This window comes from Pogoniulus pusillus, chromosome 16, assembly GCF_015220805.1.
Source record: "Pogoniulus pusillus isolate bPogPus1 chromosome 16, bPogPus1.pri, whole genome shotgun sequence".
Lineage (NCBI taxonomy): Eukaryota > Metazoa > Chordata > Aves > Piciformes > Lybiidae > Pogoniulus > Pogoniulus pusillus.
The window spans coordinates 9843419-9865011 of NC_087279.1; the positions used below are offsets into that span (position 1 = coordinate 9843419).

At 38.0% G+C, this 21593-nt stretch overlaps 1 protein-coding gene across 11 annotated transcripts in view; it reads right to left on the reverse strand.

The window, feature by feature from the left end:
* The window catches only part of ATP2B2 (ATPase plasma membrane Ca2+ transporting 2), a 398492-nt gene that overhangs the window by 65655 nt on the left and 311244 nt on the right, over positions 1 to 21593 (reverse strand). For 7 of the 11 annotated variants that reach the window (XR_010305183.1, XM_064156366.1, XM_064156367.1 and 4 more), the window contains 5 exons: positions 20027 to 20119; positions 14030 to 14071; positions 12172 to 12336; positions 9119 to 9333; positions 7855 to 8097 (listed from right to left, as the gene is read on the reverse strand). Coding sequence is in view for 10 of the 11 variants with exons in the window: in XM_064156366.1 (XP_064012436.1) it covers positions 7855 to 8097; positions 9119 to 9333; positions 12172 to 12336; positions 14030 to 14071; positions 20027 to 20119 (758 nt within the window). In the remaining variant the exon portion in view is untranslated. The remainder of the gene's footprint in view (positions 1 to 7854; positions 8098 to 9118; positions 9334 to 12171; positions 12337 to 14029; positions 14072 to 20026; positions 20120 to 21593) is intronic. The other 4 variants (XM_064156370.1, XM_064156374.1, XM_064156373.1 and 1 more) reach the window with 2 other exon arrangements.

The window sequence follows — 21593 nt, forward strand, 5'->3', positions numbered from 1 at the left end:
TAAGCAGTGAAGGCAAAGAAGGCCAATATTAAGGAGGTTTTTACCACCTTGAATTCTGTCATGTGAAGAAAGAAAATAAAGAAATAAAATTTACATTGACCATAAACTTTTAGCTATATGGGGATAAATTGTTGTGCTACATTGTATGTGTTGCTGTGCTCTGAAGTAGCTCGGGTCTTCAGCACAGCAAATCTGGCATTGTTCATTGCTATTTGAGATATTGGATAAAGCTAAAATCTTTATTCATTATTCCAGTATTTGAAGGACAGATGGAGAGAGACTTTTTACAAAGGCATGGAGTGACAGGATGAGTGGTAACAGCTTCAAACTGGAAGAAGCTGGATTTAGATTATACATGAGGAAGAAATTCTTCCCTGTGAGGGTGGTAAGGCATTGGAACAGGTTGCTTGGAAGCTCCAAGCCTGGAAGTGTTGAAAACCAGGTTGGACAGGGCCTTCAGCAAGCTGGTCTAGTAGGAGGTGTTTGTGCCCATGGCAGGGGGATTGGAACTACATGATTTTTAAGGTCCCTTTCAACCCAAATCGTTCCATGACTCTGCAGTGCAGGATTATCTTGTTTATCCATCCTCTCTTTCTACGTTCATCTGCTGCTGAAGCAGGATGGTCACCCCCTTCTTTGACAGAAGAGGAGACTGAGAACTGAGGAAAGAGCTGTCAGGAGCTGCAGTCCTTTTCATCCATGATTACAGTTTACTTTGTAATGAGAGCTTCAGGGAAAGCACTAGCTCAGAGCATATTTACCTACAACATTTCTGTCAGATGTGGGGAATGCTGCCTTGCCTCTGACCATCCAACCACTGCTGAAATCATGCAACCTTCCAGAGTGCCTAACAATGTCAACAGCAGATTTACAGGATGGCCCCGCTCCCATTTCTGCTCCTTAATCCCTCTTTGCTTAGTTCAATCCATCCCAGAGCCAACTGCTGAGCAGCTTACTGACCAGCTGATTCTGTTTCAGCCCTAACAACTCTCAGAAAAGAAGATTTTATTTTTAAAAAGCACTTCTTTTTCTAACCAAAGCCCCTGCAACCTGGCAGCAGCAAGCACAGGACCAGCATAATATGTCTGAGTCTTCACACATTCAAGAAGTCTTTTCTAAACACTATTATTTCAGTTATTAACTCAGCAGCTAATTTAGTGAGAAAAGCTATATTTGTACCTCTTACATAAAACTTCAGTGGCAAGTGATGTGTGAAGATCATTGCTCTCTGCTAATTACCACTCCTAGAAGCAGAGACAATTAACTACGTGATCTATTATCTCTAATTATTATTATTTACACAGTAAACAATATGCACACCATAGGTTATTTTTTTCCTGCCTCGAATATTTTGAGAAAATGCTTACCAAGGACTTTATGAAAAAGTTCTAAAGGAAATAGTGTTGGATGGAGGTTTTTTGTTTGATTTGTTTTGGTGATGATTGTCTTGCTTTTATGTAGAAAGATACTTTGGCCTGCATTGCCTGGACCCGTCTGTGATGTATATCTACAACATGTAGCTGTATAATACAAAAAGTGAGATGAAGATATACATTTTGCCTATTTAGAAAAAGATCTTAGACAAACCAGTTCTATCAAATTTCAATCAAACCAATTATAAATGGCTCGGATGGACCATTTAGATGAAGATTCAGGAATGCTCCAGCCAGTATTTTAACACCATCATCTGAGCCCTTCAAAACCAAAAGCATATACAATTTTCAGTTTCCACTACCAAACTAATGTGCAGCCAGTAACAGACTTACAGTACTGTCCTTGAGTTGCTTGACTCATAAGACAGCCTTGTGGCCTAAACTCACCTTTCTTCCCTATCTTCCAGTTTTACCTTTCTCCCCCTCATCAGGCCCTCTCCGCAACATTCTTTTCTCTGGGGTTCGCACTCTTTCTTCCACTGCCTCTCCTTCCCCAAAGCTGACCTCCTTTCTTGTCAGCAGGTCAACCTTAATTGACACCTTGACTACCTGTGATAAATGATCATTTCCACAGAAGTCAGCTCCGGGAGCTGCCCGTTATATTTGTGGCTTAACGTTAATGTAAGGGATCTACAGAAGAAATAAGCCAGAATTTAGGCCAGGCCATTTATTTGGGGTTTCATTTAATGTTATCATAAATTAAAGCTTTCCTCAATCTATAGTTATTCTTTTCTTTTTCTTCACCATTTCTGTCCTGATTTTTTGTAGGGGTTTGTTAAAGTATCTATTTTAACTCAGAACATTTTTGTGAGCAATGGGTGAACTCTGGATTAAATAAGAGATGATGTGAACCTTCAGGTAAGATAAAAACAAATGGCTATTTTACCTGTATTTTAACACAAGAAACAAAGAGCTTGAGAATAGGCTTTCAGAAACATGTACCTGAGAGTAAAAATAGCTATCCAATTTAAAATATTGAGATAGCTAAAAGTGTGGTCTGGAGTCTAAAAGCTACTTTCCCACAGTACTTATTTGAATAAAGAAGAGAATTCTACTGACACCCAACAGCAGTTTCACTTAGCATGACTGCCCTTGGCAGAGAGCTAAGACGAAGCATAGGCTCTTTTGCTGTTGCCTCAGGAAATATCAATTCTGATGATTTTCTGTTGATAGGTATGGCAAAATCTGATCTCTTTGGGGTATGAGCTTTGTTTAAAACCAAAACAAACAATCTTTCCTAAACAGTTAGGGACTGCTGCCTTTATGTCATGAAAACTAAACTTCATATAAATACACAGATGCATCAATATATCTGCAGAGAGAGATAAAAGGTCTATGCTCTGTCAAAAAAGAACTAAGACAGCTGCAAGCAACTCCTGATAGCTTTCTAAATTTATGTGAGGAAATGTATTGAAAAATCCATAAATCAACCTGCTGTTTCTCAACAGGAAAATTCCAAATATACCAAAAACATAAAGATGTTTTCAAGAACTTTAAAGAACAACTTTACAAACACCAACATAGCCCTGCTGTATTCAAAGTGACAAACTAATGAAAGACATGTCTCTCAACAACCCAGATAGCTGGACTTCTTCTGGATGCAAATACATTCCTCACAAACAAAAACCCCTCATCTGGCTACTACATCCATGTTCTCAATACCCACAGAATAGACTTTTCATCTATTCCTGCAAAGCAGCTGTTAAAATCTTATTTTCCATTACTTTCCCATTTCACTTATGTAGAATGTAATTTCTTCTTATGGTTTTCATATATTATGGGTTTTCTATGTGCTCTGGCAGCCTCCCTTCACCTCTTCTCTCAAGAAAGTATCAGGTACATTCATCCCAGTATTCATTGCCTCAGACAGTCAGAGCAATTTATTTTTAACAGCAAAATTCTATGCCAAAATCTCTCAAACTGCCTTCAGCATAAAGAAGTTAGAAATTTTGTTCCACTTGTATTAATAATATCATTCATTATATATTCAGGAAAAAGTAATTTCACAAAGCAAGAAGGTGAATTAACACCTTCCTCCCTCCTCTGGTAGATCTTCCTGGCTGTGTCTGTGTTGCATATCCATCCCATCACATAACTGCAGCCAGCCTGCATCCTCAGCAACCTTCTCCCAGGGAGGTTAACTATCCCTCTTCCCCAGGAAAAAACCCCTCTGAGTTGTGGGGTCCTCCCTGCTGGGGTAGTTTCAGGCCCTCAAAGACATCCCTATGGGCATGTAAGGATAGGTGTGTCTGAGCATACATTGATGACCCTCACCTAGCACTGTGGAAGGAATGTGGTTGGAGTTTGTGTGCTGCCAGCACTCTTGGTAATGTCACTATTTTCTTAGACAGATGTTACATTTTCATAGGCAGGTGTTCTTCTGCATTATGATACACAGGAAACAGTGATTCCTCTGCTCTGACTGCAAGAAAAATGTTTGCCTTTTGTTTAGTTTGTTTTCATTCTTCATCCCTTTGGACTTTATCCGTTAGAGGCCCTTTTGTTCCAAAAGTTTTACAAAGTCACCCTCATTACTTGGCTAATATTTACTAACATAGTAAACATATGTTTCATTCAGTTCCTAAGCTGGCAGAAGCTGTGGAAGGGAGTGAATATTTTATGCTTTTCTATGACATCTCTCTGTGTTTTCCTGTGAGATCCTCACTTAAAGAATGCTGTTACCTTGTGCTACACACTGCAAATGCAGTAAATTATATACTCCACAATGTCAGAACTGAAAACAGTCCTTCTGATGCAGATCCAGATATTCACCTAAGGGAGGCATAAGTGGCTTTTTTACTCCATAGGCACCTAATCAAGTACCAAATGAAGTGCCTGTTACAGATCTTACCAATAAGAGATTCAGCTGGGCCTTTTCTACTGGTGCTGGAAGTCGCTCTACTAAATGCTAACTGTGCTCTCTCCTTATTAAGAACACATTATACTCATCCAGCAAGCATGTCATCTGTGCCCTCTGACAGTTTGCAGGAAATTAGAAGAAATATTTTTCTAATTAAAACTGAATTTATGCAAGGAAGAGCTCAACAAAGGAGTTCAAATCACCAGCTTTGGTATTTGGAGTCTCTGTTTCATTACTGCTCCATGATATTGAAGATCAATATATCTCTGCCGCAAGCCCAATCAAAGTACTCCCAAAATGCACATTTGGTTTTCAGTGTAAGAGATGCTTTACAGTCCTCACCACAGCTCATGTGCAAAAATGTACAGAGTCTGATTTTTATTTCACAGAACCATAGGATGCATCAAGCTGGAATGGACCCTTGAAGGTCATTTTGTCTGACCCCCATTTCTATGTGAGAAAGCTACCTAAAACATGAACATTGGAAAAGAAAGGCTTTCCAGAGAACAGCTTCACATCAGCAGCACAAAAGTAGCTTTAAAATTGCCCTGAAGCTAATGGAATGCAAAATCAGCTCACCCAGTAATTTAATCCTTGGAAAGCATTAAAAAGAACTATATTTAATGATGCTACTGTTCAGCTGAAATAATTTGTGTTTAATTTCTCAGGGAAATTCAAATCTTTTATCCCAAGCAGCGATATTATTTCCTTTTTATATTTTTATCAATGGTTCCATTGCTCCTTAATCAAAAGACAATGCAAGAGGGAATATTTCTCATTCAGCAGAGCATCTCAACTAATTTTATGGTCCCATATGTGATCACTCTGAACAGAAGTTCATACAAAGCTCGATTTCCAACACACGCAGAACCAGAGAACTAAAAATAGAGTATGTAAAATTCAATTTCAGTGACATAACACTTATGTGCCTGTTGGGTTTGAGCTGATATTCACAATTTGATTAAATATGCTCTGAGAATGAGTGCAGAAGTGTGCATTCAGTATTAGCAGCTGGAAAATTATTGTGCATACTTCATCTTGGAAATGACTCCCTTACATATATTTTACTGCATTTATTTATGATTTAAAATTAATAAAGGCTAAGGAACAATATCTTGTAGCTTAAACGTAGCTGAAGCTTGTTTCAAACAATGAGTAACATGAATTGTTCCAACATTTGGGCTGTTTTTTCTCATGGGTTTGATCTTATGATGCTAATACCTGTAAAATCACTACTCACTTTTATAAGGATAAGTTCAAGTCGTAATCTATTAAGCAGCCAGCACAAAGGTGATTTCTGGAGGACTTCATCCCTGTATTGATTTTACAGTCTTTGTGCAAAGCCAACAAGGTGAAATATTGCCTCTCTTTACTAGACACACATAACTAATTTCAACCAGAAGCAATGAATGCAAAGCAGAGTTAAAAAAAAAAAAAAGACAAAACCCAAAAACCCACATGACAAAGCAAAAAAATTCCAAAACAACATTGAGACTGAGGTGACATTTCAGAACTACTACTGACCAGAAATATTTCAGTCAAAGGAAACTATTATCACAAGACAGATCATTAAACGTAACTTTACAGATGCATCACTTTGGAATGTCTGATGCCTTCCTGTGCCTTATTCGGAAACCCAAATTCATTCTGAGATTCAGAGAGGATGAACCAGTGTGGAAGCTGACCAGAAATACTCTGTTCTTGTGTTTGATCCCAAGCATTCAAAATGAACAGCAAAATCTAAATCAAAGGTAGCACACCTGACATTAAGCCTTGCTCTGCCAGTCCCACCTAACTTAATTACCAACCAGTCTGCCTTGTGGTTTCTTAGGAATGAGGGAAAATCTGCCAGAAAAGGTAACGTTCTCTCAAAGTGCCCCCAGAGTCAAACTCCTTAATATCAGCTAGGGCTGACAGTGGTGACTTGCATTGCCACTGCAGCAGATACACAAACTTACATAGTTATCTATTATCCTCCATCCCCATTTATCTGTTACCTTACTTGCAGTCTGTGTGAAGAGGAGGACTTTGATTCTTCTGCTCTTTCTATAGAAGGAAATACTGAACCTTGCTTAGGCTATAGCAAGATTGAAGTACCTAAGCTGTACATCCCTCTCCCCAACAAGCAAATGTTACACTGCTTTGTGAAAGCACAATTTACAGAAACAGAGTAAAAGATTCCTGCTCAGTTATAAATAAGCACTGAGCTATTAACAGCATTTGCACTCAACCATCAGAGAATTAAAGATCCATCTTTCATTTCAGCCTGGTTGGTTGTGACCCAGACAGACCACAGGAAAAGGGCAGAATAAGATCCGGTATTCAGTGGGGAACTGGTGCTCACAGCTGCAATAGCTGCATAAGCTCTGCTTTTCCAGAGGATCTGAATCCCAAATCAAAAGGGCCTAGCTCCAGCCTCAACTGACTAGAGCTATTTGTCTCTACAGTGCCACAAAGGAGGTGTACACTGGCTGGTTTCAACTGGGAAGAACATGCCAACAGTATCTTTCTGAGCTTATGAAGGATTTATGTGCTTCCCTGTCCACTCCCAACATAGGAAGCAGCTCAAGCTGCCTCAGGGACTGGTTCACCCCACATTTCCCTTTCCAGAGAACTTTCAGTGAGAAGAGTGAGTAAACCACAACACAGGACTGAATGCTGACTTTGGACACTTACCCTGGCTAAATGATCTTTAGAAGTACTCATTTCAAAACCACTTTTGCTACAAACAGTGTGTATCTGCGCCAGGTCTCTCTAAACATTCTTCTTCCAGGTGTTGACTGTTACTGATATCCAGGTATTTGCATAGCAAGAATTAAAGGAAATAAATGCTCCAGCACTCAATAGTATTTCACCAATTGCTTTCTGTGACTGTATTTAGGAGGGTACTTTTAAAACAAACATGAAACACATGAAAAGTGCCTTTCTCAGCTCAGCAGAGCTACAAAAAGGACAATGCATAAATACATAAATGAAAATAAATGTATTTGTTCTCCAATATTATGATTAAGCTTGACCTTTCAAAGAACAAATATATTGGAATTGCACAGGTTTTCAGCCACTTAATTAAATCTGTACAGAAGAATCTCATGCCACAGGCAAAGAGGCTATTTCCATTTTGCCTTGCTTTACAGATTGAACAAAATACTCTGGATGTAATTCACTTGGAATCAGATCGAGTAATGATCATTTAACCAATAATTTAGCCAATCCAATTTGTCCCATTTGAAAATTAATTGAGAATAAAGTGAAAGACATGCAAAAATAATTGTACACATATGAAGTCTCAGTGAACACTAGCTGCATTAGCAAATCTACCCACATCAAAACTGGGCACCCCAATCTAACAAACAGCATTGTCGTTCACTTGTCGGTACACCCCATCCTTAAAACAAAACCATCAAATATGGAGCTTTTGCAGCACCTGCTCTCATTCTGAGGCCCTGAGCAGTATCCAAGGTTTCACAATCCACAAGGGAATGTTAAACAATCAGCCTTGCTTCACAAAATTACAAGTTGTGGAACTGTGTTTCATTTCATTGACAGAAAAAGCCTGCTTACCAGAATTTTGGTAGTATAAGCGCTGTTGATAGCAATTGCGTTAACCAGCAACTCCAGGGTTTTGGCGGGTACAGAATCTGGGTCAGGGATCTCTTTGTAGTGGACGTCACCAACATAGGCTTGGACGACTGTCATCCGGTTGGTTGTTAGCGTCCCTGTTTTGTCGGAGCAGATGGCTGTAGCATTACCCATAGTTTCACAAGCATCTAAGTGGCGGACCAGATTGTTATCCTTCATCATTTTCTGAGAAAAAGCAAAAGAAAAAAGCCTTCAAGAGTTGCTTTGGCAGATTTTTAACAGCAGTTATAAAAAACTAAAAAGCATTTATTTAGCCTTGCTCCTGAGAACATAATGTTCATTACACCAGAACTTTGATCAGGGCCAAAAACCCCAGCCCGAGATACAGACAGCCAAGCAGTAACTATCCCAGAAATGAATTTGTCTTTGACAAACTGACACAGTTCCATTGTCTGGGGTTTGGGGTTTTTTTGCATTAGATGTACATTTTAAGGAATAGCTACAGCAGCAAATATTAACTAAAGAAACTGAAGGTAACAGGACCTTATAAAGAAAAGGGGCAAAAAACAAGAAGTGGGGAAAGACAGACGAGAAGGGAGGAAAGGAAGCTTTACAAAATCTTCGTGTACAATTCCCAGATTGTTCAAATAAAGCTCATCTGACTAAACTGCTAAAAGGATCTGGGAAATCTCTACAAAGATAATGGAATAATATGGAAGTCCAGGACTTTAGTCCTCTTTAATTTCCTGATAAACTCATTTACAATGGCTACAGCTAAGTGCAATTGCACTTAGGAGTTTCTTAAGTACACAGAAGCCTCAATGAAACTGATTTCTTTGAAATCAGTCCCTGAAGACTTCAAATTCTTGTCAAAACTTTGTACTATTGTACAAGAAAACATGAAGAGAAAGTTATTCTTTACCAAAAGCCTCGACTACTCTCAGTAAATTCTGCTCAATCAGTTCCTGGTAACCTTGCAAACAATGTAGGTATTTATATGCTGCTTGATATTCCTGTGCTGTGTAGTTTTAAAGCTATGTATTAGGCACATATCTGTTTGCATTTCTTTATCAGAAATACCTTCAGTACAAAGCAAGTGTTCACTGTATTACACTCTCATTAATATTCTGAGCACATTCATTTACAGGCCAATTTTCATCATGTCTGATAAAACCTGAAGACTGACTCACACATAACCTCAACCAAATAGCATTTTTCTCCCATGATTACTTTAAACGTTTCTTACCTTTACAGAATAAGCCAGAGAAATAGTGACAGCAAGTGGAAGTCCCTCAGGAACAGCAACCACAAGTACAGTAACACCAATAATGAAGAATTTAACAAAATACTGAACATAGACAGGAGTGCACTCAGGCAACCACGGTTTCTTGTTGACCACAAATGTGTCAATGGCAAAATATAGTACCAAAATGATTACAGTGATGGCAGACATCACCAGACCTGAAAAGAGAAATAAACAGTTACTACAAAACACAATTAAAAACATGTGCAACTAGAAATCCACATCTGAATTTGACATGAAACTATTTTCTTATTCTATATGACATTTTTCACCAGTAGCAATAAGGATGATAAAATGTAGAAAGCACATTACTATAACACATATATGACAGCCTCATATTCCAGTGAATGAGGGAACACACTCGATTCTACAGGTCAGCCAAATCCTACTGCATTAATTTTTAAGCACCATTTTAGTGCTGCATTTAAAACCTCTCAGTGTAGTTTAACAGGAGTTCTGCTGTTGCTTAAGCCAAGTGTTTTCGATTCAGTACATTGCTGGTACAACATTTATCTGTCCTTTTAACCTCCACCCTTTACAAATTACTAGTCTACCCATATTCAAGCACTCATCTTTCTTTTAAATAAGCTTATCTTAAGAGGCTTGAGAAAAGGAGACTCCTGTAGTTTATGTTGCTGTAGAAATTATTTTAGAAAAGCTCTGTCTGGTCAAATAGATTGAGGCTGAACATAATACTGCACAATCTTCTACAGAATAGTTTTTAACTGGTTTTCCTCCAAACATGATAAATACTAGCCAAGGTCTCCCTTTCCAAAGGGATACATGCACAGTGCATAGTTTTATGAGGAGAGGCTCAAAAGAGGTACAATACTGACACTACAGCACATGAGACACTAATAAATACTTCACAGAATCCAGAAAAGATCCTAGGGACTTCACATGCTCATCCTAAGACATAGACTTTGCAAAGGTAGCACTCCTCCTCCACAACTTTGTTCCTGGATGTAAGTACAGGAATCAAATCTCCATTAGGACCTCTATTTTTGCCTTGCCATGATTATTGCTCTTTAGCAGGTCTCTATGAGCAGCGAAGCCTGCATTTCAGAACAAGTTCATTTCTCTCTAATGAGATCATACAGAAGAAGTAGAATGCTGTGAATTTCACGTCCTGGCTGAACTTACAAAAAATACTGGTAAGCTGAAGGATGTTAAGGTTGACAGGAAACAGATGAGTTGTGGAGATTGCTAAATGCCAGAGGATAAAGGAAAATCCATTACAATATTGTACGGGCAAATGCTCATGACATTTAAAGACACCCCCATAGACTGCCCAATGACAAAGAAAACCAAATGAGGCAATGATTAATTAATTTAACTTGCCACATTCTGCTTAGAAATCCCTATATAATTACTTTCCAAGTGATACTCACATGCCTGCCAAAATGCCAAAGAGGGTGATAATCAGAAGGCAATGTAGAAAGGTACTTTATCTAAAAAATTAATGATCAGGATAAATGCAGTGGGTTTATATCCACACATACTGTTGTACAACTAGTGACAAAGCTGAGAAGCTTGAGGAATATGAAAGCGGGCAAGGCATGAAATTGGACATTAAAGAGATGACAACCATAGATTCCGAGGCACGTGCTCTTCAGGCAAAGAGACAGAAGTGGCATCATAGGCTTAGGTGCTCAACTAAGTGCAAAGAACATAAAAATGAATGAGAAGGAGTAAAAAGGGGTAAAAATCAAATGGTAAAGAGGGATAAGGAGGACTGAGCAGAAGTGAAGTCAGAAATCTCTTGTAGGGCCTCAGCCAAGGATCTGGATAGAGATGAAGATCTCTTTAATACTGGAAAAAAAGAACCTAATGAAGACTATGTAATTACAAAAGATTTCACTCTCTACCTACATGGAGGAGTGCTACTTACAACTTACAAGTAGGGACCAGATGGTACTGGGTACAAGAGTCAACAGATGTGTCATATTTGGGTAGAATGCAGGAACATGGGGAACATGGATATTAAAAGAGAACAGAGTGATTTCAGAATCTGAGAGGGGGAAATACTGTGAGATTGGTATTTTGAGATTATATTAGGGATTCCAAAACTGTGTACTCAGAAGTTCCTGGCCTGCATCAGGAACAGTGTGGCCAGTAGGTCAAGGGAGGTTATTCTTCCCCTGTACTCAGCACTGCTCAGGCCACACCTTGAGTACTGTGTCCAGTTCTGGGCCCCTCAATTCAAGAAGGATGTTGAGGTGCTGGAACATGTCCAGAGAAGGGCAACAAAGCTGGTGAGGGGCCTGGAGCACAAATCCTACGAGGAGAGGTTGAGGGAGCTGGGCCTGTTTAGCCTGGAGAAGAGGAGGCTCAGGGGTGATCTTATTACTGTCTACAAATACCTGAAGGGGCATTGTAGCCAGGTGGGGGGGTGGCCTCTTCTCCCAGGTAACCAGCAACAGAACAAGGGGACACAGTCTCAAGCTGTGCCAGGGTAGGTATAGGCTGGATATTAGGAAGAAGTTATTCACAGAGAGAGTGATTTCCCATTGGAATGGGCTGCCCAGGGAGGTGGTGGAGGCACCGTCCCTGGGGGTCTTCAAGCAAAGCCTGGATGAGGCACTTAGTGCCATGGTCTAGTTGATTGGATAGGGCTGGGTGATAGGTTGGACTGGATGATCTTGGAGGTCTCTTCCAACCTGGTTGATTCTATGATTCTAAGGGGAGAGAAGGAAATTAAATATGTAACTACTGCACTTGGGAATACTGACTATGAGAAAAGCTACATTCCAATTTGATTCAAATATTCATTATAATCCAAGTTGCCCAAAGCTTCCAGTTTCTTGACAATGAAAGCTAAGCTTTAGCATAATAAAATATCTTCAATAACACACAATATCCTTAGAACAGTATTATAATGACCTATTTTTAAATACTGCAGTACAAAAAACCCAATATTTTTTAAGAGTAAATTGTTTTCAAAGCTTTTGTTGCTAGTATAACACACTGCTACTTGGTCAGTTATCCTGCCATACCTGCTTTGCCTATCTGGACTGCCAGCTTGGTTAGTTTCCCCTGAAGAACAGATTTCTCTTTCTTGTGCATGTTGGATTTCTTCTTGTCTTTGTCATCTCCCTCTCCCCCTTCTGCACTCTTCAGTGGTTGCATCTCCATGGCAGCAGCCCCATCCTGCTGCTTGGCTAATAACATAGAAGAAAATTGTTACTCCAAAACTATTCATTCTTTTTATCTTAGTGTTGATACTTACTGAATTCAACCAGCAGCACCTCCTGAGAGGGGCTGTTTGCAATGGTGAGGAGTGGAACGAGGCACTCCCCTGGCAGACAGAAGCCCCTATGAGCCACAGTGGGCTTCTGCTGGAGCACAAATGTACACATACCCCTGTGCATCCCACACCTTTGGGGATAAGTACTGTGCTCTTTGGCAAGTACCATGGAACTCATGGATTTTAATTTATTTTGTTATTTTATAACACAGCCTGTATTATACACATATATAACACTTCATGTCTTGCAAATGTACTTGGCAAGCAACAATAGATGAGTACTGCAGGATTGCCTAGAATAGCAGCTCTCAAGTGCTTGGGTAAACAGTCTGCATTTCTTTTGGTTTCTTTCATAGATTACAACTCACTCTTACAAACACGTTTTTAATGAGAATATTTTAGAGGTAATATGGTTGCACAGATGATTGATTCACCACTTCTCTTAACTGCAAGGACACCTCAGTGACCAGTGGACCACACTTTGAAAGCCACTATTCTAGGTAATGCCAGGCTGTAAAAGTTTCCTTAAGCATTCAGTGTTGAAGTAACTTCACCATCCGGTCTGATGGTGATAGCACAATCATTCTCCCATGAAAAGCACACATAATTCAAAGGCTAAATCCATCCTTTCTTGAAAGAATGCTAATGCAAATATTAGGAAACTTTCTTTTATCATCAAAGAGAAAGCCATGTTTCCAAAAGCAGTGACATTCCAGTTTATATATGTGTATGTGTCTGTTTTGTCTTGAACACAGACGTAAGTAAATTAAATAGAATGAGATGAAACAGCCTTGCTCTGACTTTCATGAACAGATTGTACAAAACCACACTTATTTTGTTTTGTACCATTAACCACTGAGTTTATCTATTCAGTTTCTGATCCACCACCTTTGCAATCTTTAGTATTATCTGAGGAGAGAAAGTTACAGTTTAATTTGCTTATTTGGTATAACCCAAAGAAATTGTGATAGCTGTGTCTCATGGAATAGAAAGGGAACCATAATTTTGCTTCAGAGAACAGCAAAATAGTTTTTTATTTTCATCCTGAGACTGAACATTAAATACAAATCTTCTAAGATTAGATTCTTAACCTTCCTGTTATTTACCCTTACAGTACACTTTTACATTGCTAAATAACTTCTTAGCTTCAAAGTTTCCTTTTGTTATTGCTTTACCTCTTCCCTGCAAAAAGGAGGACGTTTGTACAATGCCGCTAAACACCAAAGATAACAAGACACATCAAAAATAGGCTTGGAAATTCACTCACAATACACAGCATACATAACTTGCACAACAAAAAAAAAAGAATCCAAACCACCTTTGTGACATGAAAGTTCATCATCCAATAATGGCTTGTTAGAACTACTGACCTTCTCTTGTCCTAAATATCTGATACATCACAATTCTGTAAGTTATGACCTCTTTAGCATTTTGTTTTGTTGACTTGTTGGGTCAGGTTGCTTGGGGATTTTTTAACATTCTGTTTGAATAACAGGGCCATTTTTACGCACAGGCACAAATCACAAACTTCCATTTCAACTTTTAATGGAATTTAACTACATGCTAAAAATAACATCCACAACCTCCTTAATATGAAAGAAGATTACCTTTGTTCTGGCTGTTCTCCATATTCCCATCCTGCATTTTGCCTATATGATGAAAAATTTCAACAGACAACAGACAGTAAACAATCTTCACCCAGGACAGAACATGACAATGGGAATTTAAATAAAGGAGTAGACAGAAGTAATGAGCATGTTACAGATACGTATTTATGATCAGAAGCCATTGTTATCCAACATTTAATTTGAAGCGTGGACAATTTAGCTGGACACATTTGGGAGCTGCAGTCAAGTTCTATGTTGTAACATATAAAATACTAAATATTAACACATATTTTTGAACAAATTGCATAGATTAAGAGGGTGAAACTAATACAAAGAATCCAGTGAAAAGCAGAAATTAAGTAATATTCCTGAACTGAAATTAAAGAGTGCTGGGACTTAAAAAACCCACAGGTATAATTTTGGCACACACTACTATAGAGTACGACTTTGGTAACTGATTCTAGAAGAAAATTGTTTATTTTATCAAATGCAGACAAAGTATAAATAATAGTGGTCATAAGAATCTAGATCCAACAGGATTTTAAAACTACACCTTCCTCGCTTGGTTACATTGCTTAGCAAGTTTCTCCTGTAAATACAAGTGTCAGGTGATCATCCTGTATTCTGGTTTATCCTAAAGAAAGATTTGCCAAGTGCATCTGTGATTTCCAGTTTAATATTCTGGCTAGATACAGTCTTTCCCTAACAAAGTTCTTCTTGGCTTTTTAAAACTGGAAACACACCATTTCCAAGTGTGCATGAAATAAAACCAGCAAAATACAAATCAGAGCACACAAAACCTGGGTATTCAGAATAACCAGCAAACAACTTCAAATGTATGCCCAGTTTCCTGGTGGGAGCCCTTGTTCAACTTTCACTCTCATATATGAATTATCTGATAGGAGTTTTCTACTACTACTACTTGAGTTTTATAATACTATATCGAGAATGGATGACATACTCTTTTTGTAACAGTTAAAAACACCTTCTTCACAGGATCTTTGACACATTCTACTAAGTGTATCAGTAGAGTTTAAAAACAACACAGCATGCAAGTCTTGCTCTTCCTCCTTGCTGTAATAACACAGCTGGTACTGACATGCACAGTAAAGCAGCAGAAGTTATGCATTCGCTTTCTCGCTCTGTGTTGTGAATAAATTGTGGCAAAATTGAAAGGCTAAGATGCATTTCTTGCAGGTCTGCAATTGAGAGATTACTAAAAACCTTCCTCTAAAAAAGAGAGAAAATTATCAAATCAATCATAAATCTCTCGTCAGAACATATCCCCCAGTACTAACAGGCTCCAGGCACTGAGAATTCAGAGGCAGAGGACTACAGCAAAGGAAAGGATCTCAGCACTCTGATGCATTACTGAACTATGCTGGAGTAAACTGCTTAGCACCGACTGCCTGTCTATTCCGTACTCTAGTCCCATGCTGGCTATAACATGACCATTTTATCCTGCAAGGACAGATGTTTTGCCACAAAAGAACCTCAACAAAACCAAGTTCCTTTTCATGGTGAAATTTCCACTAGATGTTTTGCGTACAGTGCATAGTTGGATTTCACACCCTCCTGATGGCTATTTTTCTAAGAACGGTTTTTCACAAAGTTAGTGGAAGACATAAACCGTATCTAGAGATTTTTATTTCTGGCTAAAGGACAAAGCTCTCCTTAAGAACTGACAAACATGAATGTAGAGCAGACAGTCTGCTCTGTGTCCTAGTCTATAATTTCTTTATTATAACACAATTCAAAACTTTAAAGCAGTATAAATGAAGATTCCTCAAGTTAGAAGACCTTAAATCCATGTCTTTCATAACCGGCAAATTAAATAGACTGCTTTTGCCATGAAAACCAAAGTTTTCATTTTATGATAAAAATTTGCTGGTTAGTAGGGATATCATAAATGTTGTAACAAATAACACTAACAATTCTTCTGCCCTGGTTACCTAAAACTACCAGTATAAAAATTGGACAATCATTAACAACAACATACACATAGGTATTTAGCGAAAATATTCTTCACCTTAGCAGCTACTGCACTTAGGTTATGGAGAGATGAGAGGGAGTCATCACAGGTAGTTATAGTCCAATTATTTTGATAAAGAAAAGAAGAGCTAATTTAGGTAATGATAAGGGAAAAAATGCTGTAAATTATTTATTTCCTCTTGTTCCAAATAATTCACATTTGGCTGTAAATTATGAACAAAGAAAGAAATTAAGAGGATAGAATCACTACAGCTGAGAGATCCTTTCTCCTTTTAGTTAGTGCTAGGACCAGAAATGCTGTCTCATCTTTCTGACTTTTGCACATTTCTTAGAAACGTTAGAAGGATGAATACTTATTCATATTTTGATGATTCTGAACACATAATCACAAATATAATGTCCTTTTACATAAGTTTGAAAATATTTTCTTCTTTTCTTTTTGGACATTAGGATGCAAAAGGAACAGTGTCTGGGCCCTGAACTGCAGAGGAATCCATTTGAGTTTATTTTATTCACTTTTCTAAGCAAAAAAAAAAGAAAAATCAGAATGTTTAGAACATAGAGCCTCCCACTATGATCTGTGTCCTGCAGTTGCTTTGAAGGTTTTAAATTCTAATACAAAATATTTTGCTGGTTGCCTTTGCCTTACTAAAATGTCTCTCAGAAGGTACCCATGGCACCATGCCTGCCTGATCTCTTACTCCAAAAGCCAGTCACTCCTCAAAATAAGCTTTCCAAGTAAAGCCTCCCCTTTACCTCCCCCGGCCCTTCATGAAGAGTCTACAAGATAGAACAAAGCCCTATCACTGGCATTAGAGATTATTTGTGCATTAAAGGAAACGCTTGGAAGCAACCAAAGTAGGTAATCAAGTTATGTCATCATGTGCTATGATAGAGCACAAACCAGAAAAGATCCTATTGGTCTTCCCAAATGCCTGATGTTGCAGTAGAACTCAGTCTAGCCTTCTTCATGGCAAGGCAGCAACACTCTGCAGCTCATGAGAAAGGACACACATTGCAAATCTATATATAGGGGTGAGAGTGACATCAGACATCTCTGAGGTGAATCATTAGGAATTCTTTCACGCAATGTGATATCAGAGGCAATGCATTAGCAAAACACAGGTTAAGTATGAAATAATAAATCTGATTCTACTGTATCAAATAGAAAGTCTTAGATAATTCTTCTATGAGCTAAGTAACTTCACTTACAAATCAGAAAATGCTTCCAAAATATATTAAACCTTCCAATTGCTCTGCAGGAATTGAAAAGCAGTGCAACGATGCCAAAATGGGCAGAATTAACAGGAGATGTGAATGTTTCAGATGAGACCTTTCTCTGGTATGGTGCTTCTACATCAGAATATAATTTGAAGTAACAAATGCTGTGAGTAACAAAGGTCAAATCCAACATCCTCACATGAGAATCCTGGTTTAGGAACCAGGTAGTGGTCTCCTGGATAATGATAAGGAAAACAAGTTTGGGGTTAACGAGTCTTGAACACTGACTGCTGTATCTTATATTTTCTTTCAAAAAAAAAAAACACCTTTCTAAGAGACTACTTTAAAATTAGATACATTTTCATGAATTATTGTCTTTCTGCATGATGTAATGATCTGCTCATACCCTTAACCTGCAACCTTTTATAAACTGAACACATTGTCCACGTTTTTAACAGAGGCCAAACAATTGAACATTCTAATCTTTGCTAGAACCTAGCAGAATTTATGGTAGCTCCTTAGATACAGCAAATAACAAACAGGCTATGTCAATAAACCAGTATGAATTTATCACTATAAACTAACTGACTGAAAACAAATCACTAATAAACACTTATTCTGTGTCAGCTGTTTGTTGACAACTAAGACATAACAATATTTGAAGTGGAAAGATGTTGACTTTCAAGTAAGAAGCCATAGCATTTCCTGATATAGGTACTTATTCAGGTACATAGTATTTTTCCTCTTCTGAAGATATCACCTATACAGAAGTATTAGACTTTAGGAAAAATGCTTCCTTTCAATCAAATCTCAGGGAGAATTCTCAGCCATTACTGAAAAAATGCACTTCATCCAGATGGAACAAATATCTCCATGAACTTAGTCTCCTTGCTTTAGCACATCTTCTATTCCTTTCTCCTCTGCAAGACATATCTACATTTTAAGTCCTCTCTAACTCATTATCACTGCTATCTAAAAAAATCTATAGTATAAACAGAAGTCAGACCTTGGCAATTTCCCAGACAATTTCAAAGCACTCAGATCTAACTCTGGTTGCCAAGTTTTGGCTCTCCCCTCAACACAATGTCAGATAAGTTGAATTGTGGAAAGTATCTCCTGTTCATGTTGATCAAAGAGATCTGCAGAATTAATTCAACTGTCTTCTCTCAGAGAAGAGCAAAACACACTCAGCTGAACAAAAACCGGATTCTATCTTCTGTGAACTGAAAAGAACTGAGTATGCATCTCTCAGCTCCAAGATAAACAGGGACAGTAACTATGGTTTGTGATGGGAGCAAAGACAGAAAATCACATATTTACTTAAGACACTGATTCAATATCCCTTGGAATGAGATTTCCATATTAAGTTCAGGCATTAAGACCAAACACAACAGATATTCACCAGGCAACTAAAATTGCTAACTGAGAGACCAGCTTAGGACAATCTTGGGCTCATTACTGCATCTTGCTGAACAGTGATTCTCATCCAGCAAAGCACCCCAGCAGATGTTTACATTTGTATTCAGCAACTAGCAGGAATGAGCACAAATATAATATAGCAGTCTCCAGAGGGGTGCCTGCAAGAATCTGTTGCATGTGTATGTTTGTTCTACACCTAATGGAGTAGAACTGTAAAGCAGAAAAAGAAAAGGATTAAATATTCACCGTTAATCTCCTGGTTCTTGGCCTCTAAGGAATTTGAAATTGCAGTGTTGGAACCAGGATAAGGGTCCTGCCATGCACTGAGATTCTAAATCCCAGTTTACCAGCAAACTTAGATTGTGCAAGAGTGTAGTTGTACATCTGGTTATAATTTTGGTTTAAATTATAATATAATTACTTTAAAATAGGCTCAAATATCTATTTAATTACAATATCAGAGCAGCAAAGCTTAGTACTTGTTTCACATCTGTAATGTAACAACCACAGACCTGCATGAAAAAAAAAAAAAGGTATTGGACCTATAGGAGGAAAAGCAGAACCACACTTGTTAGTATTATTGGTGCTGCACAGGAGGGAAAGGTTTCTATGGCAAATAAAGACTGATGTATCTGATTATCTGAAACTAGACTAGTGTTAACCTGCTCCATTTAATACTAGAATTAGACTATTACAAGAGATACTGAAATAGCTGCCTTCTAAGAAGTGGAGTCAAGAATCTGTACTAAGACATAGTCAAAACTGATGGCAGCAGCACTTGTATTCTTTTTAGTAAACAGGTGGGCTCATCAGAAGGCATATACAAATGTCCACAAGCACAGCTTTTCAGACTCTTCCAAATAAAGATGCTCAACAGCAAAAGTTACTCCTAGCACACTTAGTTGAAATGAAGCAGATTCCTGATCCCAGCACTATTTCTCACATGAAGACTATATGAACGCTTATAAGAGTGCCACATCAGAAGAATACATTTAACATGGTGGTGTTCAAATCTAAGATAACAAATGTGTACAGAGCTTCACAATGAAACGTTTTGTAAAGGCAACTCAGAAGTTTTGAAACTAGCCTTTGAAACTGCTCCTTTTAATTGCACTTTTAATTGACAGCAAGCACACCATCATTCCTGCTTCTTCCTCCTCCATCCCTGATTATCTGTGAATAGTTTAAGTAAATCACAGTACCTTTGTGGCATCTCTTATAAGCTACTATAGGATTATGGAGTAGGATCTCTCAGAGGGTAATCACATGCACATACAACATCTGTGCAGTTCAAAGGAAGAAGGAATCTTACATAGTCAGGAGAGCAAACTATCAAATAAAACAAGCTAGGTGTTCTTGACGTACCATTGACTAAGCTGGCATTTGCACTATCAGTGGCATTTGCACCTGTTGCACCATCTGTAGCTGAAGGAGGGTGGGAGGAGGGATGGGAAGAATCTACTGAGCAATAATGGATAAAAACAAACAAACAATAAATAATAATAATAATAACAGCAGGAACAAAGGCACATGACAAAATTAAAAAAAAATAAAACATTTATGGAATACTATGGCTTTGTTTTGTCCAAAATCAATCTGTTTGAAATCAATTAAGAAAACTTTCAAAAGCAAAACATCTTTACAAAGGTGGCACAAAGTAAGGCAAAAACTCATATGTGGAAGAATAAGAATAAATAAATAAGTAAATAAAATATGAAAGACATTTTAGAGAGTTAACAGAGTTGGTGAGAACTGACTGTATGCAGTACTTTGTACATTGCTTTGGTCCTCTTATGTGTAGTATTACCTCAATATACTGTTATGCAACTACTGAATGGTTGAAAGCTTTTCTTTGAATTAATGAATTCATGTGGTCCAGAGTAGTTTTAAAAACTGCAGCAAATGTGAAATGGAAAAGTCTCATAAATTAAAATTATCCACATTGGTTTGTTTTCAGCAATTATCTGCAGATTAGAGAAACTGGTCAGGAAATCTTTCCCAACAGGAAGGTGAAAAACCTAAAGAAGTTTTTTTTATTTTATTATGGTTTTTATACTAAAGTTCAGAAAAATAGTCTCCACAAATAAAGTAAGTTTTTGTCCTGTTTCTGCTGGTTAAATATTGACAGTAGATCATAGAGTCCTACAATTAATCCTGATCAAAACTCCTTAACTGCCTTGGCATTTGCCCCTTGGTGTTTCACACTGTGCTGGTTTAGTATTCAAGAAACATGGCCTTGTTCTGTTTAGAAATGGTAAATTAGGAGTAGAAAACAAACAGCACAAAGGATTTAAAAACACACCCTGTGTGTCAAACTACATTCAGGAAAATTTCAATTGCAAATTTGATTATAGTGATGGTAACAACTTAAACTGTTTTGGTTACTCACGCTTATTTTTTATTCCATTTGGATCCTCATACTAACCAGCACAGCATGAACTGCGAACAGCAAATCACACATTCCCACATTTAATACACTCTCATTTCCTTCTGGAGAATAACTGATTACCCAAGCTTACCATTAAGACTTGCAACACCAACAGCATGTGCATACTTAAATGTCTGCCATGAACAATCCTCCTGATTTTAAATTGTTCTCTAATTTAAATGGATTGATTCAAAACCAATTTTAATCATTAGTTCAGCCCTGATTTGCACCAAAGCTTGCTAGCTAAAAGCCTCATCCTCCATTTGATGTGGTACAGTTCTTACTCTACCTGGCAGCTGATGTCCATCCTCCTGTTTCACACCTGTATGATGATTTTTACAACATGTTAATGAATGATAGAAGCACACACCCATGTAAGACCCAAACAGACATTTAGGACTGGCAGGATTTCAGAGAATTGCAGGTTTATATAGGACAGTACAGTGCATGAGTCTGGGCCTCAGTCTGCTACCAGGTCTGCTTAGTAGCATGAGAAAACCTGAA